This window comes from Aspergillus niger (assembly GCF_000002855.4).
Source record: "Aspergillus niger supercontig An03".
Taxonomy (NCBI): domain Eukaryota; kingdom Fungi; phylum Ascomycota; class Eurotiomycetes; order Eurotiales; family Aspergillaceae; genus Aspergillus; species Aspergillus niger.
Window position 1 is genome coordinate 1,023,949 of NT_166520.1, and position 27,397 is coordinate 1,051,345.

Below are 27,397 nucleotides of genomic sequence, written 5' to 3' on the forward strand. Positions count from 1 at the left end.
AGCCAGACGTAGCTGATGGTGGACGATAGTTTGAATCGATCGGAAGAGCTTCCCCACCACATGACATGCGGCTGCCAAGCCCGAATAGCCAGACGCATTGCCTGCAGCAAACATGCGTCACGAATTCACTTGATAAATCCCACGGGAATGCCACACAACATTTTATATTAAAGCGCTATAGTTCTTGTCTCAAACTTGAACAAATGCTAAAGACAGTGTATGAGTGCAGTTTATGCCGTTTTGACGGCGAATATTCTAGGGTTTCGCATAAGCCTGAGATTCTCGGTTGCACTACAAATAGCGGACTGATTTGTGCAATTGTTCACGAGTCATTTCTTGATGATGCTCAATAATAGGCCTGTGACGTATCTGAATTTTCTGTGCATGTTCTAGTCAAGTAATTGCCTTGTGTTGAAGGGGTCATGTTCTCTGGCACATAGCATCCTAGGGAGGACGAACTTTCATTACGATTAGTCCATGTGTGCTTGGTATCTGCATGATGATAAACTGGCTACACTTGCTAGTAGTAGCTCAGAAAGACGACAATCATTTATCGCCTACGTGAGACTTTCGACTAACCAGTAGTATATTGATTATTCTATCCTTTAAGGGGGTAAAATCCATGTGAGCAGTCTGAGGAATTCATTCAGGTCGATATATTATCGCCGACGGCATAGAAAACCCAAGAGAAAAACCATTACAAACGTCAAAAGGATGTTTATCTTGGTACATCAGTTACTACTAGTTGCTTCATCTTAGACCAATCCAATGTCCCGGTCAAACCCAGACACGAGCCAACCATCAGCAGGACAGAGTGTCTGTGCTAACCTGCTAAAAGGATTAGTCGCAGCTCCTTTCCATCTAGCCTAAATCCGCCCCGTTTTTCCCTCTCCATTCATCTGTCCCTTCCCCATTGTCAGCATTCTTCCTACCACCGTTGAAGCTAGAGTCCATTTTGTGCGGGATCATCTCCCCCTCTCCAATAATAATAGAGGTTACACACTAGCGAGGTATGTCCAATAGTCCGCTCTGCTATCTATCTACTGAGCTTCAAGAATAACGACAGCAGCAGCATCGAGATCCCCATCACCTCGTAACCACGGTTACCCAACCCCCCCCTCCCGCTCTCCTCACAACCTCTCCGCCCCTCCGTCCGCCCCGCTAGCTGGTGCGTTGGTTGATGGTTGTCGGTGTCGACCAGACCGATTCTTCTCCAAGCGCTCCACTTCCAGCCCTTCCAGCAAACCTGACCGGTTGTGGGGGAGACCCGATCCTCTATCCACAGCCCGCCCTTTTGATCATATTTTTATTGGGTTTGTCGAACCCAGGCTAGTGAGGTGTCGACCCAAATTCCACGAATCAGTCTAGAGCTACCATCAGGGCGAAAAAAAAGGGGAGGGAGAGAAAAATAAGAGGGAGTTGAAAAAAAAGGCAATCTGCCCAAGCGCGGGACCACCCCTCCGGCCAAAATCCATCACGTCACGTTGTCCTCCCCGTCCTTGCCGAACCGACGTCGGCCGTCAACCTCCAGTCTCCGTCAGGATGGCCGCTGCTTTCGACGACGAGGACCTCTCTGTCTCACTCCCACCCCTCAACAATTCCGATCGCTCTCGTGACCGTACCGCCGGGACTGAGCCTCCTTCCAATTCCAACATTCCCGCCATGGCGATGCCTCCGCCATCCCGCCCGATCGGAAAGGGCGGCGAGCCTCCGATGCAGTCACCAGCAACCACCCGGGACATGCAGCGCCTCGACCAGTACCAGACGGTGAAGATATTGGGGGAGGGTTCCTTTGGCAAGGTGAAATTGGCCATTCATCAGCCCAGTGGCCGCCAGGTCGCTCTTAAGATCATCTCCCGTCGCAAACTGCTGTCTCGTGACATGGTTGGCCGTGTTGAACGTGAGATTCAATACCTCCAACTGCTGCGGCACCCTCACATCATCAAATTGTACTATTCCCTGCCTCATGCTGTAATGGCAGACAGAATCCGATCTGAGATCTGAAACAATAGCTAACTAGCTGCTTTTCTGACAGGTACACCGTCATTGCCACCAAAACCGACATCGTCATGGTGTTGGAATATGCCGAACGGGAACTTTTTGATTATCTAGTCAAGAGGGGTCGCTGTAATGATGCTGAAGCCCGCAAGTTCTTCCAGCAGATCATATGTGCTGTCGAGTACTGCCATCGCCATAAAATCGTACATCGTGACCTCAAACCGGAGAATCTTCTGATCGATAGCGAGAAGAATGTGAAAATTGCAGATTTTGGTCTGAGCAACATTATGACGGACGGAAACTTTCTCAAAACCAGCTGCGGAAGTCCCAATTATGCAGCGCCAGAGGTTATCTCCGGGAAGCTATATGCGGGGCCGGAGGTAGATGTATGGAGCTGTGGTGTCATTCTCTACGTGCTGTTGGTAGGAAGACTTCCATTCGACGACGACTATATACCGGCCCTTTTCAAGAAAATCGCCGCGGGCAACTTTCATATGCCTGGCTATATATCCCCCGGAGCTGCTCGGTTAATTAGGTCAATGCTGCAGGTACATCCTGTTCATAGACTGACTATCCCTGAGATCCGCCAAGACCCCTGGTTCCTTCAAGACCTACCCAAATACCTACAGCCGCCGCCCGAAGAATTCATTGCTACAGGGGTGGATCCAAACAAGGCCATTGATCCACGCAAGCTGGTTCCGGGAAAGCCCCTGTCAGTGCAGCACAAAATCCATCAAGTAGCCATTTCCAAGCTGGAGAGAAGTATGGGTTATGCTCGCGACGATATCGAGGATGCGCTCAAGAACCCGGAACCTAGCGCCATTAAGGATGCTTTCTTCATCATCATGGAGAATGAGATGATGCAGACAAATTGTGAGTACTACAAGAGACCTATTTCTATGGGATCTCGTCTTTGCCGTTGTCTTTGTCTCATGTTGAAGCGTGCTGACACTCTCCAGCGCCAACGGACGATAATATGTTGGTACCCCCAGTGACACCCTCGCCGCCTCCCGATAGGATACCTAAGCCTACTGCAACGACTGGACGAGCAACTCCTGTTCCTGCTCCGGGAACCCCACCTGGTCCTCCAACCAGGATACGAAGTGGTTCGCAGCGCCAAACCTATCAACCACCTCAGCAGAGCGACTCCGACGATTTAAACGCACCTCGCGTGAGCCATGTTCGAATTCTACCGACGAGTTTACCTTATGTTCACGACCAACTCATGGAACAACGCGAGCGCGAACGCGAACGCGAACGCGAGCAAAGAAACCAGGCCGCCGATCGGTTATCGGATGAGCAAGCACAACGTGGACCAGAATCTGAAGGGGACTCGCGCCGTGGTGGCCGCTCCCCGGAGGAGCAAGAGGCGACCGCAAGGGCTCTGAAGCCGCATTCTCGTAGTATTATAGACCTTGAGAAGTTGCGTTTGGAGCCGCCTGAAGGTCGGAGTGCCCCACATCAACCCAAGAAGTCTCGCAAATGGCAATTTGGCATTCGTTCGCGCAATCAGCCTTACGAGGCAATGCTCTACCTTTACAAGGCGATTGAAGCACAAGGCGGGATATGGGAAATCCAGCCAGCTGGTGCAGGTGAGTCCATTTTAGATCTACTCCTCGATTCAGTTGATTAATGTCTTTCTCGTTCAGACGGATTGCAGATCGGAGTCAAGCCAGCCGACGCAGGACAGCCGCCACCGCTGCAGAGCAAGTATCCTGACCTACCATCTGACTACTACATCCCGAAAGAACCGTGGTTCATACGAGCCCGCCTTTTGAAAGAAGGCGTCAGAGCTCCAGGCCCGTCGACCAGCGTCCACAGCAGTCGGAGTGATCTAGAGGAACTTCGCCGCCGCGTGAACCTCTCAAGTGCGCCGGCTTCTTTGGATGACAGGAATTTAACCCCGGAGCATGCGAGCATGTCGGGTCCTTCATCTGCGACGCAGCATCATTCCATCTCGCGCATCTCTTATGGAGTATGGGTGTTCGTCGACATCCAACTGTACCAGCTTGAAGAGAACAATTACATGGTCGATTTCAAGTGCGACGGATATCAGAATGTGATCCGCGGCGAAGGGGATGCCGATTGGCATCCCATCAGCAAGCGGTTCTGGAACAAGGAGAAAGAGGTTACTAGTCCCTATCCGTTCCTTGACGTGGCATCGGATTTGGTGGCCCAGCTTGCGGTTGCCAGCTGAGGTCTCAGCGAGTTATTTCTAGATTCTGATGGCGTTGTATGGGTATTTCGGAGCATATAATAGGCAGCATTCGGCGTTTCCTTGATTCTCCAGCTATGCACCACTGTTTTTACGAGATGCATCTATTAAAGCTGGTAGCTAAGCATCATACCGATCAACGTTTATTCATAATATATTGCACATGATTCCCTTCCTTGACAGCATATGTCCAATTGCTTCCATCTGACGCGCAAGGCGGTCACGCTAAATATTAGAGCAACTTGTCTCCGCATCCGAACAGTTCCGTCCTCCACATTTCTTTTCTTTCCCCGCAAAGACCAATTAACCCATTGTACCCTGCTGGCTATTGCGTAAATGACCTGAGGTTGATGGATCGCGCCAAGAAGTTCAAGTGCAAGCAATGCAATAGGTCATATACCAAATATGAGCACCTTTCAGTACGTTTTGCAACTTTGTCCTTTGCCAGAGCACCCTTGTTAACAAGGCCCAGAGACATGAGCGAACTCGTAGGTTGTTCCAGTGACATCCATTATTGCATGAATCTCAGACTCCATAGATAGCAATACCAGGCCATTTCAATGTGACGAATGTGGCAGAAGCTTTGGACGAGGTGACGTCCTTGGCCGACACAAGAGGCTCCATGCCCGTTCTCGAGCAAATGCCCCCTCAGATGCAGCACCATCAGTAGGCGGCGCAAATGAGGGCAATTTACCCAGTCCCAAAGAATCTGCACTGAGTCTTCTGGGCATGTCTTCCTTCGAGCAATCTCCATTGTCCGGGAACCAGCAACTGCTCAGCTCCGACAACTTACTGGACTGGTTTATGCCTGACTTTTGGGGCCCACCGGCCATCCCGCTACCATTTACAGACCCTCTAAATCAACCGCATCCGCAGATATCCAATGGCCCCAACCTCCTATCCGCTCAGTACCCGGGAGCTTCTCAACAAGAACCTGGAAAGATAGCCATGCAGCAAAGTTATAGATTGATAGAAGATCTGTCGAAACGTCTGAACACGGAATTGCATAGCTCCGGAATTACATCCGCCTTCCTCGACGCATGCTTGCAGCAATTCTTCGAGTGGCTTTCCCCATGCTTTCCGGTCATACACGAACCGACATTTTCAACACGTGAAACCATCCCACCGCTTCTGCTAAACATGGTAGCCCTCGGTTCTCTCTTTGTATGCCAGCCAGACTCATCTCAAAAAGGAGAGATGCTCTGGCGCCTGGGCCATACCGCGGTAGCAACCTCCTGGCAAACACTTAGTAGCCTGCGGGGGCCGCGAGATGCCTGCGATGGGGTCCAATTGGTCATGACGGCGCTTTTGGGGCAGCTATTTGCCCTACTATCGAGCAATGAAGGCATACGAACGACAGCATTTGTATGGCATGGACTTGGCTTCTACTGGGCGCGCACATCTGGCATGTATGCCGCCGAAGGTATGCAACAATACGATATTCCAGGACGAGATGCTCCAGCCTCGACAAAGCACGCAGCATGGTTGACATGGGCGGCCATTGAAACCAAACGACGCGCAATCCTAGGCCACTATATACTCGACGGCCTCATCTCACAAGCTTCCGGTTCCCCGGCCAGCACTCGTCACCTGATAAATTCCATCAGAACCGCATGCCCTGACTCAGCCTTCCTCGCAAAGACCGCAGACGACTGGATCGTCGAAATGGAAAGGTCAAGTCTAACTCAATGTCCCTTCAGCGAAGTCTTTGTCTCCTTCTTCTCACCAGAATCCCCGAATTTCTCCCCACCACGTCTCTCAATCTTCTCAACCCTTGTCACCATAGAGGGTCTGCAGTCCCTCATATCCGACCTCCACGAAACCAACGGACCGGTATTTGGCGCAATTTCAGAAAGGCAAATCATCCAAGCGTTGTTGAATATCTACGACACAAATATCAGTAAGGGAGCAGCCATCCATGACAGCAATCTTCAACTCACCCTCCGCTGGCACACCATTTGTCTTGAACTAGCAGTTTCCTCTGCTTCCCTATGTCAAAGGATATGCCACGCATATGGTTTACGGCAGCCCCTTGGAGGAATGGCTACCAAAGAAGATCAACTGTCATTTGATCTGAACCAGTGGGCTAGAAGTGCTGGTGCTGTGAGGGCAGTTCTACATGCTTTTGCTATTACTCGAATCGTCAGTCAGATTCCGTTCAGGTTAGCTCATGCGCCTCATATCCCGGCTGCTATATTTGCGTCGGCAGTTGTGATGGGTGGGTGGTGTTTAGCCCGCGAAGAGACGATCCACGTTGGATTAGATACACCATGGCATGACATTTGGCGTGAGGGGCATGACATTGATCAGTACCTCCGACAACAAGATACTGACGGGACCAAAGTCCATCTGCTCAACGAAATGAACTTTCTCCAGATCAGTCTTCAAACTCTCACATCGCGCTGGAGCGTGTCTCGTCCAATGGCGGAAACAATTCAACAAATAGCCACCTTGGCTCGACAATATCATTGATTGATGGAAATAAGAATACTTAATAGAGTTTGTATATACAGAGACTGGTCATCGTTAGAAGTACTTGGAAGTTCTCTTCCTGATCCACGGCCCGAAGAAATATAGTGGCAATCCCAAAGCGAGGACCGCCCATTGCACAGCGGCGAACTCATAGAACATCTTATCAACCCCTTGAGTGGTCATCCAGCTCACTGATCCCTTGCTCAACCCGAAAGCAACCACGTTCTTGCTAGTGTTCACCAACACTAGCGCCTCGCCACTGGTGTGCGGGTATGAGTCAACGACATATGACAACATCACCGAAGGGACTAGCGTCAACCCTGCTGCGGACATGGCCGAGCCTACTGCTGGTATCACATACTGCATGTGGCGGGAGACCGTGTATCCAAAGATAACCAGACCGAGTGGGGTAATGACGAACGGGATAATGAGGGCCGGGACCCGATGCTCAGGCTTGTGGACGCCGTTGTTGCGTTTTCGGAGATAGCTAGAGAGAGCGTCGGTCAAAGGGCCCGCGATCGGCCACACGACAAGAATACCGACGAAGCTGCCAAGTGTCCAGAGGCCGAGGGCAGCAGAGGAAAAACTATATGGCGGAGGGGAGAAGATGTTGGCAGAAAGGGTGGATATAGAGACCACTCTGTAGGCATACAAGGGTCAGAGTGCTTGTTCCATGAGATAATTGAGCAGGGAAGGGGAACCTACCCTCCTAACACAACACCATACATCATCGCAGCTATTAAGACTCCCGGGACTAGAAGCATGGGCAGTGGCAGCCAGAACAGCTGAGCCAGATGCTTGAAGACACCATTCTCCTTTGCTGCATCTGATAGACCGACTTTGAACAAGCTCTTCCAATACCCTCCGTAGGAAAATTGTTCTTGTTGCTGCTGGCGCCGCCAGGCGTTGACTTCGGGTACGGATTCGATGTGGCTTTGATAGGCCTCGGCCTTCTCTTCATCGTCAACATCCAATTGCTCCTCGGGTCCACGCTCGTATAGCGTCTCTGGGAGAAAGAAGAAGGTTGTCACGAGATTGACTGCAGCAACAATGAGACACAGGATGAAGAACCAGCGCCAGCCACGGGCAGCCACCAGGTAACCAGCGATGAGGGGACCGACTTGGGAGCCGGCCGAGAGGAAGAGAGCGTAAATTGCCATTGCACTGGAGTAGTTGCGTTCGTAGAACATGTCTAGGCTTGTTAGTGGGCCTGGTCGTTTCGCATCATATGTATCTTAGACGACGGAATACGAACCAGCAAGAATACTAGGGCCCAGTGACTCGATCGATCCATAGCCTGCAGATGTTAGCATAGACCCGTCCATTGGATGAAGAAAAAAATCAGGAATGGTGGGTAGTATACCAAAACTAGCAAAAACCCTAGCTCCCATCAAGCTATTGTAGTCCTTCGCGACGACTGTCCAGATTATCCCAGCGACAAACATAGCCATGGACACGAGTACAACCGGGCGCTTTCCGAAGCATAGTGCCAGCGGCATCCAGACCAGGTTTGCTAGACCCATAGACAAGACGGACCAAGAGACTAAGTCAGCGAGTTTCTGGTATCCGACATGGAGATCGGCCGCAAGGTTGTCGAAGCCGGTCGCTATCCCTGACTATTGTGGAACATGCGTGTGAGTGTGTGCTGGGACAAACAACCGGAGTAGATAGTGGGTATGATACCGAGTACATATTGCCCATGAAGACGAAGACATTGACAGTAAGTAGAGCTGCATATCGGACTCTGCGGGGATAGAGCTGTAAATCCCAGATAGGAAGACATAGGGCAGATGGTCAGCGCTTGTTTCTAATCTATTTTTTGATTCGATGAAATAAGAAGGGAGAGAGTGTGAAAAGGGGTGTGACACACCCTAGGATCTATTTGGGATGCCATCTTGTACTATGATCGAAGTACTAGTACTAGTAGCAGTATTGGGGAGTTGTCGGGCCACTCAGTGTCCAACTGTCGCAAGGGACAGAAGAAAGATCATACGATGCCAAGTCCTATATATCTAGACATGAAGCGGTTCATATATCGGCAGTTCGGTAGTTGCCAGTCCTACTCCAGGTTTACCCCACACAATCCATGCCATCATCACATGGGCTAAAACGTCCGGAATCTCCTTGAATAAGGTAGTGACTGGAGTTGGAACGCCACTCCATCCCGGGATGTGGCCCTCGGGTTCCCCGAATGATCGGGACCACCTGTCATCCTGCGCTGTGGAAGAATTGTGATAGGAAGAGTGGGATATAGTACACTAGTGGCGTAAAGCTACCGGATAGTGTCGCATCCAGAGGCCCATGCTGTTCAATAGGAGAGCCTGTTACGGCGACCGCTATATTAACGGCGTCTCGGGGATTGGTCGAAGCACCTGTACGGCGTGCTCGTGTCCCTGCGTGTTGACCGTATAGACTGTGCGCCTCCCCCCTGCGTGGGTTCTTCTCGATGCCAGCACCTTGGGCTCTGTGTATTCGAGGAATAATAAAGAGCTTTGTCTTGATGTGCTCCTATCAGGGCCTTTCAAAATCTGTACACGTGGGATACTGGTGCCTGGTAAGCGGGGAAGGTCGTGCTTAGTAGTATTCAGTGCTGGGAGAGCTTACTTTGACGAATCAAGTCAAGCATGGACCGTGCTTAGAGCGTTCCCGACTTTGGGGAAGCTGTCTGAGATCATCTATAACTCTGGTTGTCAGATAAGTCTAGCCTCCGGAAATTCTGGTAACTCAAACATACCCATTGATTGAGATTCCCAACAGCGAATCTGATCGTTAGACTTACTCTGTCAGCATTTTTAATTTAGTGACCTTATCCCCCGAAAATCCTTGGCCGCTTTACAGCTGTCTGGAAAAATATATATGGTTTCGGATGTTTCTGCCTGCTTTAGTCGATCCACTTCGCAGACGACATCAACCACGAGCATTGAATTGGCTATGTCGATGGTCCATGGAGTGAACCATGGTTGACAATTCCGAACACAGTGTTGAGGAAGAAGCACAACAAATCCAGCAGGGAGAAAAGCAAAGGCCCCACGTGACGGAGTCACCTGCTCTGCCATTCTTGACTTTGTGGGGGCTTCTCGCTTTCTCATTCTGCAGTAACTTCATATCATGTCCTCCACGGAATTTCCGTTCGCTATTTTCCTATCTTCGTTTCCATTGCCGTGCCAGCCAAGGCACTAGACCCCGGATCCCCCGCAATTGCTCAGAATGATGATGGGGAATGAGCGCCAGCCACTCGAACCGTTGCATCACCCCCCCGGATATCCCGACACTCGGGAAAGCCGGGGACACCGGGGCAAATCCTACAAATCAGCCCCAGTTTGAGCTCATCGACTCTCTCCTATCTGAACCAATTGACGACTTGTGATTGCGGATAAGTAAAGCTCCGGCGGCAAAGCGTGTCGACGTGGATTTAAAGAGCTAAAAACATCGCGATTGTTCCCCTTACTTGCCATTCCGCTCTGCCATTGTTATCTCAGAAGCCTCTGCCAACATGGGCATCTTTAACAGTGTTCTCGGGAGAAGTGAAGGATCCACAATGGTGTGTTCTATCCCTGAGCCGTACCTTAATAACTTTGGGAGGGGGGAGGTGATGAAGGTATTTACTAAACCAGCAGGCAGAGCCATCACGACTCACACCTTGACATCATTGTCGTTGGTGCAGGCCTCAGTGGCCTCGCCACCGCCATTTCCTGCGCCATGTCCGGCCACACTGTTACAGTTCTCGAGCAAGCGAAAGAGTTGGCAGAAGTCGGCGCCGGTCTCCAGATCACTCCTAATGCTTCCCGCCTGTTCTCACACTGGAAACTTCCTGAGAAGCTATGGACTGACGCTGCAGAGCCCACTTCCCTAACAGTGCACCGCTACACAGGCGAAGTCCTTGCCCATGAAGAATCCTTTGATCGGAATATCCGCTCCAAGTACTCCGCACCGTTTATCGACTTGCACCGCGTAGACCTGCAGCAAGCATTATACGCGCGAGCCAAGGAGCTCGGCGTGACCTTCCACCTCGACGAGAGAGTCAACACAATTGATTTCGACACGACTACAGTCACCACCCTCAAGGGCAGGACTGTTTCCGGGGACCTAATAGTCGCCGCAGACGGACTCTGGTCTCGCTGTCGAGAATGCTACTGTGGGAGAAAAGACGACCCCATTCCCACGGGAGACCTGGCGTATCGGATTGTCCTGACAGCGGACCAGATCTCAGACCCGGACCTGAAGGCTTGGGTTGAGAATCCAACGGTACATTTCTGGATTGGACCTGGCGCACATGCAGTAGGATATTCCCTGCGCGGGGGAAAGATGATGAATATTGTACTCTTGGTGCCGGATGATCTACCCCCAGGTGTATCACGACAGACTGGCTCGCTGGAGGAAATGATGCGTTTATTCGTGGGTTGGGATCCAGTGTACGCTTGATCTCTCTTGCATATTGCACACATCGAAAGCCCGAAGAAACTGACATAGTACAGCTTAACCCGCTTTCTGGGCTACGTGAACGGCGTTGACAAATGGAAACTCATGCATCGTAAGTGCATGCACCACCACCACTACTACCCGCAACCCAATCCTCCTTTCATCAACTAATAAGCTCGACTCAGACGCCGAAATGGAATCGTGGATCAACGACAAATCCAACCTCGTCTTCATGTATATTTACATCCCCCTTCACCCCAAACCAACCCACCAACTAACCAAACCTCCAGCGGCGACGCTTGCCACCCAATGCTCCCCTACCTCGCGCAAGGGGCCAACTCGTCCCTCGAAGACGGCGCCGTCCTCGGAGGCCTCCTCGGCCACATGAAACACAAATCTGATCTCCCCGCTATCCTCCGTATATACGAGAAGCTACGCAAGTCCCGAGGTGAGGCTATCGTAAGGGAGACGTTCAAGCAGGTTAGTCACCCATATCTTGATACCTTCCACCTTTCCAGATGATATACTAACCAGGGAATCAAATCAAAAAGAGAAACGATTTCCACATGCACGACGGCCCCGAACAAGAGAAACGAGATCACATATTCCTTTCTCAGTTGGGGAAGGAGCTAAAGGGGGCTTTTCCGAGTCGGTGGTACGTATATTACTTTTACTGCTGCTTTTATTCGAGGATAGGGGGTATTTGGAGAGTTATGAGAGGCTAATGTGGTGAGGTGTAGGACGTGTCCTGAAGTCCAGCCATGGTTATATGGATATGATGCTATCAAGGAGGTGGAGAATGTGGTGGAGCAGAATCCGGGATTGTTTAATGGCAGTAGTAGTAAGAGAGGGATTACTTCGCATTTATAGAACGGTGTTCTAGTTGGGTATAAGTACAGTATCAAGTGGGTTTCTTAATAATATGTTGATTCTCTTGGTTGGGTAGAGCAGAATAATGAAGAAAGCTCAATATCCGTCTTTGGTCTTCTCACCTGGACTGAACGCTCTTAGCCGGCTAGTACAATTGGTTTATCACCGGTCTAACATCTGATATAGCCAAGAGAATACTGAATAGAGTATGAAATTATCTATGAGTTCCACCAAGTAGCTATATACAAGACAGATCCACTATACAACCCTCCAAGATCCCCAATACCCACCAATTGAATCGCATAAACAAAATGGTAAAATATTTTAGTAATACATAATCACCCATCCAACATCGGCAAACCTCCCAAATCATCAAACAGCCTAGCGATCCCTTCAAAGGAACAATCCGGGAACCCGAAGCCATATGCCCATTCCTATGCTCCAAATATCAGCAACTTCTCTTACCTTCTTGTACAGGAAATGAGACGAAAGGTTGAACATACCGGAATATCAAACCCTGTCTGAGAAGTACCCGAAGCAGATGCAGCAGCAGCAGCAGCTTCTGGGTCAGCAGTGAAGTCGGCAATTTTGGTCCCGTCATTGCTACTAGATGGTGTGGTAGCGGTTTGGACGTCGATGGGCCGGAATTCTCGCAGATAGTGTTTAATAATCTCAACAGATTTACGCGCCACCACAGATTCATCCATTGCTTCGAGGATCTCGACGGCCATTTCGACGGAGCGGCGAAGCGGGATGGTTTCGGCGCACATGCCTAGTTTGGACATGGGGAGGAGGAGGGTGGATGTAGCGAACATGACATATGTGGTGTTGTACCACCTGATTTTAGGTTAACCGGGGTAAGAAAAGGAGGGCATAGATAAGGGCAGGACAAGCATACCAGCAGCGGAAGAATGTGTGGATTCGGTAGATATCGTAAATGACTTGGATGGTTTTCATTGCTGCGTCGAGACATTTGGCAATCGTTTCTTCCAGTTCCATAGGCGTATGTCGTAATTTGCGTGTGAAGTAACTGAGGAATGGTCGGAAGAGGAGCATCTTCACATTGTAGTAGCCTGATCGGGAAAAGATTAGTGGCTATGCGTGAAACCGAATATGAGGTACAGGGAAGGGCCCTTACGAATACCGAGCACTAAGCGTTGTCTCCGTGCCCATTTGGGATCCCTCAATGCCCCTCCTGTTGCGCGCTGAACAATGTCGGGTTTGATCCTGTCCGGCAGTCTCGCCATCCACCGGTCGAGCTCGTTTTCGATTTGGAGTGCGAGATGCAGCTTCTCTTGTAACGTAATGCGCGAATGATATATCTGCACAGAAACCTTGCGGATAATGTATGCAAAATCCACCATCCATGGGATGACAGCGTACTCGGAGTCGTCCCGTTCAGGTAGCGCTCGGTTGTGGTATTCATCCATGCCTAGAGTATCCGGACGGCCTACTGAAAAGCTCATTTCACTGGTATGGTTAGGATCATGACTGAGCCCCATTTCCAGCAAGACTTACATTTCCAAAGAGAACAGTCCCCTGCTAGAGTTAGCGTAAGATCTATCCGAGAAAGGCACGAACTCACCACCACGTCTTTGAAATCCACTCCGAGCGTTGCTCTGTCGAACTGCGCACTTCACGATTGAATCCAGCAGCCAGACATGTGCGGATAGCCAGTCCCAGGTACATGTATGCCACTAAACATGTTGGATTATCAGTCGAAAAGCAAGTAGCGATGTGATTTACTTACGGTTTGGGTTCAGTTCGTTCTGGCAAATTTTAGCCTAGACAAAGTTAGCCCGTATTTCGCCCAGGAAGAGTAAATTTCATACCATTAGGTATAAACACTGCACCGTATCCAAAGTATTGGAGAATTGCAGGTAGTTGAGGTACATCTGGGCTTCTCCAAACAGCTTTCTACTCCATTCGAACCGAGTCAGTCCACCCAGCCTGTCCTCATCCCAAACCCGGACCAGGGCCCCAAACGACAGGATACTCAGATACAAAGCGACAAAACTGGGCTCCGGCTGAACGCCACGGTTGAACCAGAGACTGTGCGCGCGTAACAAAAAGTCCTCCTTATCAATGAGAGGGTGGATGAAATGGATATTTTCAAAATAGCCGTTGATAAAAGCATGAGCCTGCTCAAAGTAATAGTTCTGTTCCCGTAATGTCAAGGGCTGGGCGGAGCCTGTGCCCGAGGGTGAAAAGCTCGAATTATGCAGCGTGGAGACAATTGAATACCCCGGATCCTCAAAACGTGCGTCCCGTCGCTCCAAGGACCGTTGCGGTTCCCGGGCCTTCTGGAGATGTCCTAGGAGAGCTGCAGATGAAGTGCTGCCGTGAAACTCGATACCGTTGGTGTGATGGTTCAGTTCGCTGATTTCATCCCCTACCGACTCCCCAGCCTCCTCGTGGTGTTCGTAAATGAAAGGCGCTTCTTCCCTCGGCGTGGATGCAGCGCGAGGCAGCGACAATGGGGTCGCCTCAACGCCTACGGGAGGAGGAGGGGGAGGAGCTTGTTTGACCCCCGAGCTTGGTTGTACTACTACCTTCTGGGACCGTGAGGAATGCTGAGATGTAGTGTCCGCCTCTGCCGACCTTAGTCGAGCCGTCAGCTCGTCTACTTTGCGCTCTAGATCAGCAACATATCTGCCTGATGTGTCAGCAAATTCCAAGATACTAACTAGCTAGCTACGATTTTGATGAATGATAATATACATACCGTGCAGACCGGCTGCTTTCGCGTTGGCGGTAATTCCCCTGATAGACGCAATTGAGTTGACTTTCTAGAACGAGGTTAGTTAAGAAGGGGACAGCTTATCGCGATAGACGGCATACTCTTACAGTGCGAGCAGGGATACTGCTCGTCGCACTTGTACTTCTTGGCCCTGCAGCGGTCGCATGCCTGTGCAGCGCGAGGGCGTTTGGCCCGCGGCGGGGGAAGAGAATCATCACCCGCGGTGTGAATGGGGGGCGACTCATCCATCATCCATCTAGACGAACGACGACGACATAGGGAAGACTGGGATGTGTATCCAGAGCGAACTATGAGGACAAGAGTGGAGGGCAAATTGAAGATAAGAGAACGTAGTAGATCGTAGTTAGAGGCCGAAGTTAATCGCCAGGATGAAGTTGGAAGTTGAGAATCGGCCGGGATTTCCGACCGTGGACGTCACGTGGGAATCTCTGCGGGGTCCCCGCGGGGTGCAGAGGAAAATCCATTAATTCGAAAAGGATTCGATTCCTTCCACTGTCTAAGCAAGCTAACTAATACAAAAGAAGGTAGCAAGACAGGTATCGCTAATAGTTCCAGTTCCAATAGAAATAGTCGTCACAAGGGCTCAAGCCACGCTAAGTTCATGCATGCATCCTCTTCTCCCCTCCTCCCCCGCTTACAGTTCAATGGTCACATTCAACTCTGACGCCACAGACCCGACTTCCGCCGGGTTCCAGTTCGGCACTTGATCAGGTAAGACAGCGCCTTCGAACTGTGTGCCTAACCGATGGATCAAAGTCTCAATTCCATCGCCATCGGTAAATGACCAGACCCGCACATACCGACTGGCAAATCTCAGAGCAAATGCCTGGCCAGCCGGAATCACAACCGTTTCCCCTTCGCGGAAAGTCGACTCGGGGCCATCCTTCAGCTGCACGGTTAACGTCCCTTCCTGAACACATAAGCAATGATCCACCGATTGAAAGGTCAAGAATTTAGAGAGTAGAGTTTCGCCGTATGTTTTGGAGGATTCAATGCTGGAAATGGCGCAGACACCCTGACTCTGACGGGTGGTGATAAACGGTCGGGACATGACACCTCCCAGCATCCATTTGGGACCCGTGTTGGCACGCAGGAAATATGGTTGTGGCGACTCGGGGAGCTTCTCCTCGTCCGCACTCCAGTCCCCAAGTGCAGGAGGTTGGTAGTTTGGCTGGAACACGACGTCAAAGTCCTGCTTCGCAGCCATCACTTTGGGTATCAATAGCGCCTTGAGGTCACGTTCGTCGTTCTCCGGAACCAAGATCCCCTCGTAGGGCTCGGAGACGTAGCGGAAGAAGTCGACCCAGTCGCCGGGAGTAACGACGCCGTAGGTCTCTGTATGTGGTCCTAGCAATTCCGGGTTATGAACCACAGTCTATTGTAGGCATTGGAGGGTCAGCCGGGAGCGAAGAAAGGAAGGGCAGGGAATGCAGCAGAGCGAACAGGTTCCAACATACGGGAGGGACATAGGCGAAATCTCCAGGCCCCATTATCCGACATTTGTCTCCATTCCATAGTTTTAAGAAGCCCTTGGTCACCAGGAAGACATCATGGGCGTGGTTGTGATAGTGAAAGCCTGGGGCGTCTGAAAGGACTGCTCCGCTCTGAAAGACAGCCATGAGGCCATTGGTCTGCTTGGAGGAAGCCAGAATGCGAAAGGCTCCTTTGCTGCCGGGGATTGTGATGCGTTCGCCCTCCAATTGCGGGATCGCATAAGGGACCCTCCCCTGCGGGGGCTTTTCAGTGAAAGACAAGGCCATGTTGTGAGAACAGCAAAGTGTTAATGAGGACTAAGGAAAGAACAAGCAGATTTTGAGTTCAGGGGCAGTCATGGTTCCTACATATAGGTTTCTGGGCGGAACAGCATTCGGAACCGGTGGTGGAGTGATCGTCTTCGTGTCTTGCCCCGGACTCCAGACCTCCATTGTCGGCTGTCGGATATGCCGTGGAGGAGCGGAGGTCGGGATATCCGGGGGTAGGTGGCTGAGAAGAAGCCCAAAGGGGATCCTTGGAGTAAAGAGGAGAGTTTAGGGGGCAAATGAAATTGATCCTTGCACTTCTTCGCATCCGAGGCAAACCAGAAGTTCGGAATCCAGAATTGGAGAGAGACTTCGGGGAAACTCACCCCGGAAGCTGACGTCACTCCATCCAAGCATCTGACATTTCATTTCCCTATCGGTACCTGGCGTATAACAGTAAGTACATCGAAACGAAGTGCGATGAGAATAGGGGCATCGTGACATGGTGTGAAATCAAAGATCCTCGACACGTTTCCGGCATGGAAGACCATGCTTCCCTCTACTTCCTGATGCGCCTGCAGTTCGCCAAAAGAGAGTCTTAGCACACCCGCCCTTGTAGTCCCTCATAAGTTAAGAAATGTACGATAAGCACATCGTATAAAGCAACTGAATGAGTATGCCCGAAAGCCCACTGGGCACAGCAGCGACCAGCGCCCCTGGCCCAAGTCCCCTAAGAATCCTTTATACCGTCCGTGGTGGATTAGTCCCTGCTCCAATGTGTCCGCCTGAAGAGCTCTCATCGCTGTCCCCCGACCGCCTTTCGTTCCCCATATGCCTGGTATCAGAGGACAAGGTGGACGAGCTCCTGCTCAGAGATGACGGCGAGGCAGGGACGGAAGAATTCGGTGTGGTGCCTTGTGATGATCCAACACAACCCTTGAACGCCGCCGCCGCAGCGGCTGGATGGCAATGAGGACATATGAACACATTAAACCCACGGCCATTGCAGCTACTGCAAACAGAGTTTCTGATTCCGATTAGCATTGGCAATGGAGTAAATAAAAGGCCATTGGATGTATCGACTAACCGCGGTGCGTTTCCCGCACAGCTTCGGCATGTTACCACTGTCCGTCCCCCAATGCAGGAGGTATGCCCCGGGTCTCGTTGATACATTAGCCCAGATTGGTGAGACATGTCTTCATTCAGAAACAAAGACGAGGTGGTAATGTGCAGTCCAATAAAAGGCTATGTTTAGAGACTGGTCCAGAACTTCTGGAGAGGAGTAGTACTTTATCGGACAGAGAGAGGGAATCAAGAGTCGAATATGCTATTTTTCATGACCAAACGCGCTATTTGTAAAGGGGCCACTGGGATTATCAGTTATTAAGATGAGACATGAAATCAGCAAGACTTCCCGTATAGGAAGGTATTGAGAAAGAAAAAGCAATGGCTAATGGCTTCAGCCAAGTCAGCCAGCTCCCTGCTTAGTGCCAAGGGCAAGCTCGCGGGGGACGGGAACCTGTAAGACTCATTCGGTCATCGATGTGTGCTACCTGCTCTCGAGTCAAGTGCACTTCGTATCAGCAACGTCAAATTATCTGTCGGGATTTCATCGTCCGAACAAAATTCAAGGCACGAAGGTTCAATCACATCCAGGAGTTTTTATTTTCGATATGCCGCACCAATAGCATGAGGCCGGACGGTGCGGTATTGCCCCAGGATCATGAAGGGGCCGCAGAGATAGTCCCAGGCCGCCTGAGGAGATGCAGGATATGCCTGTCGGGTGTGTCAACACTTCAGATTCCTTCAAGGAAAGACTCCGCGCCCCAGTGGAGCCCTTCCTGCACTCTTGATCCATAGGGCCGGGTCCAGTTTATGGGCGCTGTGCCGGCCGTTGCCAACTAGACCAGGTGCCTAGATGCACAGCTTGCCCAAGCGTATCGGGGAATGATGGATCTCGATTATCATGGATTGGGAAACCGAACAGGTGATTACAGCTGCGTGGTGCGCTTAGTCTAAAATACCGAAGTCAGTCCAGGCTCGAGTATGTGACCAAGCAGAAGCCGGAAATGTTATACGGCGGGATACAAGACCCAGAAGCATGGCAGCCACGGAGGATTGTGTTACACGACTAACAAAAATCGCTAAGCTCGGCAAACATCCCATGTCAACTGCTTCCAATGCGACGTGGCCCTTTAAGCCTTTCCCTGGCCTCCCATAACGGATAGGCGCAGTGCGACACGCACCTACACGATCATGGTTGGCAACATATCCTGATAACACGGAATTCTGTTCCAGCGACGTGTTGTGGACGTAGTGACACTGAACTCGCAGCCATACAGAGTCATCGGCGTCCGCCAATACGGTATGCCTTGAGTTCGCCGTGGGCTTCTCCCTATATTCTGGTATAGATCGTAGGTTGTTTCATGCACGAAGCTGCATCACAGCCGGGCTGTTCACCCAATCATGTTATGGTACTTGAAGAGGCTTCGGATAGACTTGACAATTTCTGCCTAACTCCGTGGCCCTGTAAGCTACGCATCAGCTTATTTTCTAGGCGACATTCTCCTCGGGCTTCCCAATGTAATGTGTCCGTAAGCGATGGGGCAACGGTTGTGCGGCGTTTAGGTCGATTTAGCGGCAGCGCCACTGCCCATGCGCTAAAAGCTGTCTTCTCGTCCCCTGAAGAATAGAGCAGAAGGAGGCTGACGAAGTCAAAGAAGAAATAGCAAGTAGAACCAGAGAAGAGTGGGGGGAGAGGAATTTTGTTCATGCGGGCCTGTGAACAATGAGTACAGTGTGACGGGAGCCATGAAACCGCAGGGGCACGAGGACACACGGACAAGCGCCCTCGAGAGAAGGAAAAAGAAAAGAAATTAATGAGAGTAGCAGATTACTGGATGATCAGATAGTGATTTTGCAGGCCGTAATTTCCGTGCCTCGCGAATGGCGGTTCATTCCTGATTTCTGCAGGTATCCGACCCTCTATACTCAAGGGAGAAAGGAAGGTGACATGGGGATCCCATCGCAACCGCAGTGTAGCGTGATTGCTCGGCTTTGGGGGGATTAATCTTGCGTTGTCCTCATGAAAAGGCAAAGGAAATTTGTTCGCGTGGACCAATGGGCGAAGATTCTGGGGATTCTTGGGGTGGCCTATGTCTGCGGATTGGTCACATGTTATATGAACCCCCGTCCATATTATGGGATTCGAACTGCGATTGGAACTCACGCAGTTCATGGCGGAAAACTTGCTTTAATTTGATGCTCCTGCCGCAGGTACAGAACACGGCACGCCCACTTGAGTCCTGGTAAACTGAAGGAGCCAAACCTATCGTTAGAGAACCCGAGTCCGGGATGGAATAGGTCTAAGAAATCAGAGGTGTGGGTTTGACAAGCTTGACAATGCCATCCATGTGGTTCATTTCCGTCTAGGTCATGGGTGGATCCCACCACCAGCGAAACAGGAGTGATTTCCGAATAAAGGAACGGAGAGAACAAGGGGAAAGAAAGGAGCAAGGAGGGAAAAAATTGCAAGGGTGGGTGGCTTACAAGTAAGGTAAGAGTGGAGGAGGGCGAAGTCAGGTCTCTAGTGAGATCAATGGTCGGTGAGCTGCAAGTATCCGGCAGGCATCACGCGCGCGACTGAGGGCCCAACTTGGAATTTGATTAGGGCACGTTCTAGTTGCTATTGTTAACCTGCCCGACTCACAGCGAAAAGTGCTGGCCAGGATAGAGATCCCTGGAAAGAGAAAGGAAAAGCAGGCCAGGCGAAAGGAGTTACGCCTTGGAACTCAAGGCAAGGCCACGGGCACGGGACAGAGACAGGGACACTACTGAGGGAAACCGGATGCGACTCGCGCGCTTGACGGAGTGGAACTGCTGCTAGAGGCACCGTTTGTTGTACAGAGAAAAGCAAGGCTAGGAGGAGGGAAGAAAAAATAAAAGAAAGAAAGAAAGAAAAAGAGAAAGTGGCATACGTCAACCCGGCCGGCCGAAACGGTTAGACACCTTCGAATCAGCTACTAATGCCCTTCGTTGGGAAATCTTACCCCGGGTGCGCAACGACCCCGACAATGGTGGGTTATAAGGGGGGAGGTGGGGGAAGAAGAAGCGGTGGCAGCTCCTCTACGACAGATCAGGATAAATAAGGATATGCAAAGGCGGAAAGAGAGAGGAAGGGGGGGGAGAAAGGACCGAACGAACGAGAAGCCTTGATAGAGGTGCCGACGTGGTGGGCATGGTCGACTTCATGGCGGTCACCAAGTCAGTAGGCCAATCGGCCAATGCCGATAGGCTCTGCTCAGCAGAGAGAACCAAGATGAACCCCCGGTCGTAACTAAAAGCCGGCCCACCGATCATGAGAGCGAGACGAGCCTGCCTTGCGGCCGTGGTTACATTGGCCCGTCTCATACACCCCGGAACAACACCAACTAGTGTGCCATCGGAAGAACTGGCTGTAATATTTGCTAGAACAATAATTACATCCAGGTTTCTGTGGGCTGGCCGGTTGTACCTCAGTTCTGAGAAGCCCATTAGAGCAGGAAGATAAGAAAACAGCGAGAAAACACGCCCGAATACCAAACATAGGAAAAGTGGGAAAAAAAAAAAAAAAAAAAGAAAGAAAGAAAGAAAGAAGAGTAAGAGACAAAGAAGTACCACCCGCCATATCCCAATTCGGAAAGGTATAAGAAGAGAACGCCGATAGCACCACGACTCGGTGTGGTTCATCAGCACCGTGTTTCATCGCAAAAGCGCATGGTTTCCAAAGCGAGTGACCAATTCCGGGACAAATCCTGTGTCCTTTACTGAAAGTAATCTGGGGGAAGCGACGCCAACGCAGCGATAGTACCAAAAGCACCGATGGCTACACCCAAAGCAGCTGTTGCAGCATGGCTGGCAAACCTCCCCGCACTAGAAGTCTTTGCTCGCTTCGTGGGAGGTGCGGTCATCCTAGCATCATCGATAGGGTCGTCAACTGACAGCAGCTCTTTCGCACTGTCCAAGTCTGCCAACTGGGATGGAATTTCCTGTTGGTCCGCTAGCATCTGTGGCTGAGCATCTGGATAGCAAGTCTCTTGGTCAGACGATTGGCTATCGCTTGCCATAGATGAGTCAACTCCGTCTCGATGATCAGTAGCAACGTATGGTTCGGAGCTCCCAGACGGGCCATCAACATCCCCCGCCTTCCTCTTCAGTGACTTGTTTGTCTGAACGCTATCCAATCCCGTCTCGGACCTTTGCATCTGTGGCAATGGTGTTGGAGTGGGATCTGGCTGTTTCTCAGGCATGGGTGTCTCTTGGATTTCTTGTCCGTCGCTCGGAGCTGCTTCCTCACTTATAAGCCCAGGGGTACCCATAGATGCAATGACTGAATCAGCACCACGATTGCAAGCAGAACCAGTCTCACCAAGCAGGAACGACTCGTTGTTGACAAAAGGTCCGTCGGCATAAGGCACTTGCGGAGTTGGGGGAATATTGAGGGAGTACGAAGTGTTTGCAGTGGTTCGTGGATTCCACCAGTCCATGTGCATCATAGGGGGGCTATTCTGGTAGCTCGGTACCGAACGATCAACTGTCTTTCCGTAAGAAAATGATAGAGTCGGCTGCAATAAGATTGGCGGTGGTGGAGCTTCAGTCGACATTATTTTGGAAGGGCCAGTGCTCTGAGAACGCAGATCTGATGTGGGATTCCTAACGGCCAGCAACTCCGGCTCACAGGGCTCAGCTTCACAGGCCATGTCCTCCCCAAGTCGATCGGGCTGAGAAGTATTATTTCCCAATGGCAAGCGGGTGTGTGTTTCCTCCGCAGTAAAGCTCGCCTCTGTTGCTATCAAGTCACGAATACCTAGGACATGAAGGCTGCTCGATCTCACAGACTCCTCATCTTCATGGGACTGTTCTGCTTCCGATCTGAACGAAGACTGGGAATCCACCTCGTCATCGTCATCGTCGTCCGAGCCAGCACGGTCATCTTCACCCCAGCTGGAATCTTCGTCGTCAGAGGAACTCATCGCAGACGCACTGTCCGCCTCCTGAATGAAGTCATCAAAATCATGAGCCGTGTTACTCGGATCGTCGACGAGATCTATGACGGAGGGTGGGGTCATTCGGGGGGTTACCAGAGGCTGTTCAGGCTGTCCATGCTCAAGATCTATAGGGCTCAGTTGGGGTCCTTCCTGGCCATCATGTTTACCCACTCGATCTGTGTTGGAGCAGGCACCCACGTGGGAATTCCTTGCGTCGTCCCCCTTCAGAGGAGACGTCAAAGGCGACGATATCTCCATGACAGATTGGTCGTCTGAATCTGAATCTGGGGTAGAGTTATCAATCTCGGAAGCACTGCCGGATGCGACCACCATAGGAACGGAATCTTCTTTTGCATCACTGTCATCATCGTCAGGAACACAAAAGGTATTGGTTGCAAGCGCAGGTCTCTGGCTGTCCATGGTGTCAACACTGCTCAAAGTCGGTGGAACACATGTGGCATACAAAGGGTCAGGCCATTCGAATTCACAACGAACTTTTAGTGGAGGGAAGGTATCTTATATGACACGTCAATAAAACATCTGTACCTTTCTCAGTAGTCGGGCAAGACTCACCAGAGCCACGATACACTGTGGAGCCAAAGGTGACCACGTCATCATGATTGATGACCGAGTCCTCCTCTGTGGGGATTTTCTTCCCATTTATCCAGGTACCATGCATCGACCCACCATCACGAATATAGACGAGCTAAACAACGTTCAGCGACGTTTGGCCTGAAGCCCAACTACTTGTAACTGAGATGATAGCCACATGAACCACGTACCTGCTTGTCGAAGCACACCCATAGCTTGGCATGGTTTCGTGACATGACCCTAGACTCAAATAATCCATTGTTTCTGGCGGGGATTAGATTCTTGGATTGACGCTTAGACGCCCGACCAATGTTGACTTGATTATTGGTAGAAGTGAACTCTAGGGAACGATATGGCAAATCATCGGAAATAGACAAGGGGCGGAGAGTCACAATAGCTGCCCGAAGAACAGGTGTTAGTTCGATTTGGCTTCGGTGTCGTATAGGCTAGTGCAGAGCAGGCACTTACCCTGTGTGGCAGGCATGGTGATAAGTGGCGGTGCCGTCAGCGCAGAGAGATAGAGCGACAGTTGTGAAGACGTGCAGTCTGGATCGAACCAAGGCATTAGTGTCTTATATCTCAAACTCCCGGGCGCTCGAATGTCAAGTTTGGATGCCAGAGACCTGAGAGGCTGCCTGGGCGCTTACCTACTACTTAGCATCAACGTCAACCGACAAGACGGCAGAGAGCGGAAACGGATCTCAGTGTAGCCTTTAAAGGTAGGTGAAAAACCAGGATAAAGTCGAGAGTGGAAGAGCAGGAAAGTGATGAGGTGTTTACAGCAGGCTGACGAGGCGGCCAACGGAGGAACCCGAGGAAGCTTTGGGTAGGAGGGGCAGGAGCATTCAACCGACCCGATGGGATCAGCCTGAGGTCAATGGGCGGTCGCTGTCAGGCACCCGGGAAACGTAGAAGAAAAGTCACTGGCTTTTAGACGGTACCAAAGTGTTAGTTCCAGCAGTAAATGTCAGAGGCAGCCTAGACGGTTCCCAAATAGTTGCCTGCAGGAAGACTTGACGGCGATCAGGCCGAGGGTGTAAATCATAGTGTATTTGATAAGGGATATGAAGGGGCAGTACCTACTACCAATTTTGGTTCACAAACAAAAGAGAATGGGGCAGTTTAACACACCTCAAGAAAAACTGAGACAGCGTCTCATCTCACTCACAAGGAATACGGAGAAAGAAGTAGGAAGGGTGTCACTCAACAGAGAAGTTGGAGAGTGAGTGTCCGATAGGGAGTAGATGAGTCGAACGATAACATGTTCGGACAAGATGGATGACGCCGATGCGGGCGAGATAGCGAGTGCTGATAGGCGGGTGGGTGGGGGGAAATACCCGTCAGGTGGACCAGCACTTCTTAGTCGGACGGAGTACGGAGTAGTAAGGCTTGTTAGAGTTACTACTTACTACGGAGTAGTAACTAGTCAGTTACTCAAAAGGTGATCCAGTGACTTGGCGGGAACTATCACTCTCATCAATTACTCCCATCACTCGACACGTCTCATCATTACTCTTTCTTGACTTGAAATTAATCATCCCACACTTGGCTTTCCCTATACTATGGTACATACATACATCGCTCGTTCTTGCCCTTCTCCCTTCAAAACGACATGCTCGGATAGAAAGAATATGTGTATCTTCCGGTCCGCAGACCTCCCTCATCATGCCTGCATTTCGTCCTCGACAAAAGAGCCCAGTGTGGCCTCGCCCAGAACCAATGGAGAGAACTTGAAGACAAACAGCGAGGGGAAAGAAAAACCATCTCGCAAATAGAAAATGGAAACACAGTCGCAGCAGGAGATAAAACAGTATATCAGCACAAAATGAAAATAAAAAAAAGATCCAGACGTCAAATGAAACGAGACATAGAAAACGAAAAGAAGAAGTCCTTATAGTAAATACACAGAGAGATGAATGGCTCAGGCGCCCATGCACCTACCTGAGCAGACCAGGCATGACCTACAGCCTGCAACGCTTCAAGCACCGGAATTCCAAGACAGAGGAGAATGAGGGAGAAGAGATTAGGTCGTACACGTCTTTTGGTGTCTTGACGGGTGTAAATGAAGATATATCAGGACTCAATCTTACAAAGAGGGAGGGGGGGCAAAGCCAGCACCCATGCCTTGCAGACGGGCAGCAAGCTGGGGGTACTTCTCCTGGACCTCCAGCTGCGTGCGGGTGGCCTCAGCATAGGAGATGGCATTGATAATCTCCGCCTCGGTACGAGCAAGCTCAGCGGCACGCTCAAAGTACTTGAGGGCCTGCGAGACCTTGCCCTGCTGCAGCAGAAGCTGCGCCATCGTTCCTACGGCGATATCGCATTCAGGATCAACTGCAAGCCGGTTAGTGTTCCAAGCTCTCACCACTTTATAGCAAAGGACCGCAAGACTTACTGATCAGGGCTTTCTGGCAGAGGTTCTCAGCCTCCTGGAAATCGTGCTTCCACTGGAACAAGGCAAGAGCCTTGTTGATCAGGGGCAGAACGTTGATACCCATAGGCTTGCTCTGTTTCTCCATCTCCACGGCCTTGTCGAACTTCTCAATCGCCTCCGAGAAGTTCTGCTGGTCGAGAAGAAGTTCACCGTAGTAGTTGTAGACATCGGGCACTTCTTCAAAGTTCTTCACGGATCTTCTGAAAGTAGCCATAGCGGACGCAACGGAGCCCATCTTATACTGCGTAACACCAAGTTGGATGTGGGAGTAGATGAAAGTACGGTCGAGATCGATGGATTTCTGGTAATCCTTAGCAGCCTCGGCGAACTCTCCGAGAATGAAGTGAAGCTGGGCGCGGTGGTAGTAGATGTCGGGGTCATCCTTGTTGTGGGTGATGGCGAGCTCGAAGTCGTCGGCAGCGGCGTCCTTGTTTCCTTTTCGACTTGTCAGCAAAGCATCTACCATAAAGAACGGCGTTTGACATACCGAGCTCGAGGTGCAAGCTGGCACGCTTGATGTAGCTCTGAACCAACGACGGCTGCAACTCAACACTCTTGTTGAGATCCAACAATGCGGCCTGGGCGTTACCCTCGAGATAGGTGAAAGTGGCTCTCAGGTTAAGAGCAAGGGCTTCGTATTCACCCAAGTCTCCGAGCTCCAGGGCCTTCTCAAAAGCAGAAGCAGCCTCCTCATAGCCATCACCAGTTTTCAGGGCCATTGCAAGCAGACCCTTGCGGAGTTGGCCCTTGCCAGATTCTTCGCTCAGATCCACAGACTCATCGAGGCCTTCGGGCAGTGCCTGGGGGCGGAAGCTCTGGAGATAGTTCGAAACGAAGGTCGGGCTAGGGAGCTTCTTGCCCTTCGCCTCAATAATGGCCTTTCCTTTCCTCTCAGCAACCTTCTTCAGGAGTCTTTCCAGAGCAACACGGCTGATCTCGTTGGAGAAGCCGTCAATGATGCAGCTGGCAGTAAAGTCAAGAAGAGCCTCGCTGAACTTCTCCAGGTGTTCGTATGCAATAGCTCTCCGGTTCAGGGCTTTGACGTACTCGCTGTCCATGGCGAGAGCGGCACTGGTATCTTCGACAACCTTCTCCCACTCCGACAGAACGTTGTAGCAGGCGGCACGGTTCGAGTAGAAGACTGGGTCGGGCTTGCAGAGAATGGCCTTTCCGTAGAGCTCAATGGCTTTGTTGTAGTCCTTGGAGCCATACGCCTTGTTTCCAGCAGCCTTGAGCTTGGCTGCGTAAGCCTTCCTTGTCTTTGAAATGGGTGTTAGCATTTGCGGTATCGGCGCCTGGGTGTTTCCATTGTAAAAGACCAATGACTCACCTCTTCCGACAGCTGTGCAACGGATTCCTCGTCAACTTCTGGAAGTTCTTCAGAGGCTTCCTCCGGCTTCTTCGCCGCAGGCTCTAAGGAGATCGTCAGCCCGAACCGGATGCTTGTCGACGGGAGAGGCAGAGTGTGGTTCTCATCGACATACCCTCTTGAACGGAGGCAGCCTTGGCCTTCTTCTCCTCTTCTGCCTTCTTTTTCTCCTTTCTTCTCTGGTTCTTACTCTTCTTCTTCTCTGTGGGAGGGGCCGGGGTAGTCCGACTCGAGTCGGAGAGGTAGTAGACGACACCCGCGCTCGTCACGACCACAGCAACACCGGCAATGGTGTAAACAAGGGCCTTATTTTCCGACACCCATTTCGAGATGCGGTCCCAAACTGATGCTGATGAAGATGGGGGAAGAGAAGTCGTGTCAAGAACGACGTTCTTCGTAGGCTGGGGCAATGGCGACTGGCTTGACATGATGACCCGACAGAGGAACCCGTCTTCTTATCGCTTTTCCTATATAATCTACAAGCGAGCTCGGTCAGCATCGTG

The 27,397-nt window shown here is 51.0% G+C and overlaps 8 protein-coding genes across 8 annotated transcripts; 3 read left to right on the forward strand and 5 right to left on the reverse strand.

The window, feature by feature from the left end:
• Nucleotides 1–1,542: 1,542 nt before the first annotated feature.
• Nucleotides 1,543–4,195, forward strand: An03g04720 (uncharacterized protein; the record flags this gene model as incomplete). The annotated part of the gene is made up of 4 exons (XM_059747095.1): nt 1,543–1,949; nt 2,036–2,871; nt 2,958–3,590; nt 3,675–4,195. The coding sequence occupies 4 exons, from the start codon at nt 1,543–1,545 to the stop codon at nt 4,193–4,195; spliced, it is 2,397 nt and encodes a 798-aa protein (XP_059600299.1).
• A 423-nt stretch (nt 4,196–4,618) lies between these two features.
• Nucleotides 4,619–6,685, forward strand: An03g04730 (uncharacterized protein; the record flags this gene model as incomplete). The annotated part of the gene is made up of 2 exons (XM_001390317.3): nt 4,619–4,632; nt 4,765–6,685. The coding sequence occupies 2 exons, from the start codon at nt 4,619–4,621 to the stop codon at nt 6,683–6,685; spliced, it is 1,935 nt and encodes a 644-aa protein (XP_001390354.3).
• A 54-nt stretch (nt 6,686–6,739) lies between these two features.
• An03g04740 (uncharacterized protein) lies at nt 6,740–9,475 on the reverse strand (the record flags this gene model as incomplete). The annotated part of the gene is made up of 8 exons (XM_059747097.1): nt 6,740–7,325; nt 7,391–7,877; nt 7,941–7,982; nt 8,049–8,301; nt 8,556–8,585; nt 8,749–8,903; nt 8,962–9,149; nt 9,465–9,475. 8 exons carry the CDS (start codon nt 9,473–9,475, stop codon nt 6,740–6,742), a joined length of 1,752 nt encoding a protein of 583 aa, XP_059600300.1.
• A 703-nt stretch (nt 9,476–10,178) lies between these two features.
• Nucleotides 10,179–12,115, forward strand: An03g04750 (uncharacterized protein; the record flags this gene model as incomplete). Its single annotated transcript, XM_059747098.1, has 7 exons — nt 10,179–10,226; nt 10,307–11,097; nt 11,161–11,216; nt 11,280–11,552; nt 11,639–11,759; nt 11,845–11,945; nt 12,051–12,115. The coding sequence occupies 7 exons, from the start codon at nt 10,179–10,181 to the stop codon at nt 12,113–12,115; spliced, it is 1,455 nt and encodes a 484-aa protein (XP_059600301.1).
• A 197-nt stretch (nt 12,116–12,312) lies between these two features.
• On the reverse strand, nt 12,313–16,495 carry An03g04760 (uncharacterized protein; the record flags this gene model as incomplete). Its single annotated transcript, XM_059747099.1, has 12 exons — nt 12,313–12,408; nt 12,478–12,811; nt 12,873–13,047; nt 13,119–13,444; nt 13,493–13,513; nt 13,560–13,671; nt 13,725–13,758; nt 13,807–14,630; nt 14,700–14,737; nt 14,839–14,970; nt 15,374–16,110; nt 16,193–16,495. 12 exons carry the CDS (start codon nt 16,493–16,495, stop codon nt 12,313–12,315), a joined length of 3,132 nt encoding a protein of 1,043 aa, XP_059600302.1.
• Nucleotides 16,496–21,276: 4,781 nt separating this feature from the next.
• On the reverse strand, nt 21,277–23,575 carry An03g04770 (uncharacterized protein; the record flags this gene model as incomplete). Its single annotated transcript, XM_059747100.1, has 4 exons — nt 21,277–22,994; nt 23,074–23,206; nt 23,283–23,488; nt 23,560–23,575. 4 exons carry the CDS (start codon nt 23,573–23,575, stop codon nt 21,277–21,279), a joined length of 2,073 nt encoding a protein of 690 aa, XP_059600303.1.
• A 436-nt stretch (nt 23,576–24,011) lies between these two features.
• Nucleotides 24,012–24,758, reverse strand: An03g04780 (uncharacterized protein; the record flags this gene model as incomplete). Its single annotated transcript, XM_059747101.1, has 3 exons — nt 24,012–24,170; nt 24,260–24,492; nt 24,665–24,758. 3 exons carry the CDS (start codon nt 24,756–24,758, stop codon nt 24,012–24,014), a joined length of 486 nt encoding a protein of 161 aa, XP_059600304.1.
• A 419-nt stretch (nt 24,759–25,177) lies between these two features.
• Nucleotides 25,178–27,322, reverse strand: An03g04790 (uncharacterized protein; the record flags this gene model as incomplete). The annotated part of the gene is made up of 5 exons (XM_001390323.3): nt 25,178–25,425; nt 25,487–25,960; nt 26,013–26,784; nt 26,856–26,938; nt 27,010–27,322. 5 exons carry the CDS (start codon nt 27,320–27,322, stop codon nt 25,178–25,180), a joined length of 1,890 nt encoding a protein of 629 aa, XP_001390360.1.
• Between the last annotated feature and the right edge of the window lie 75 nt (nt 27,323–27,397).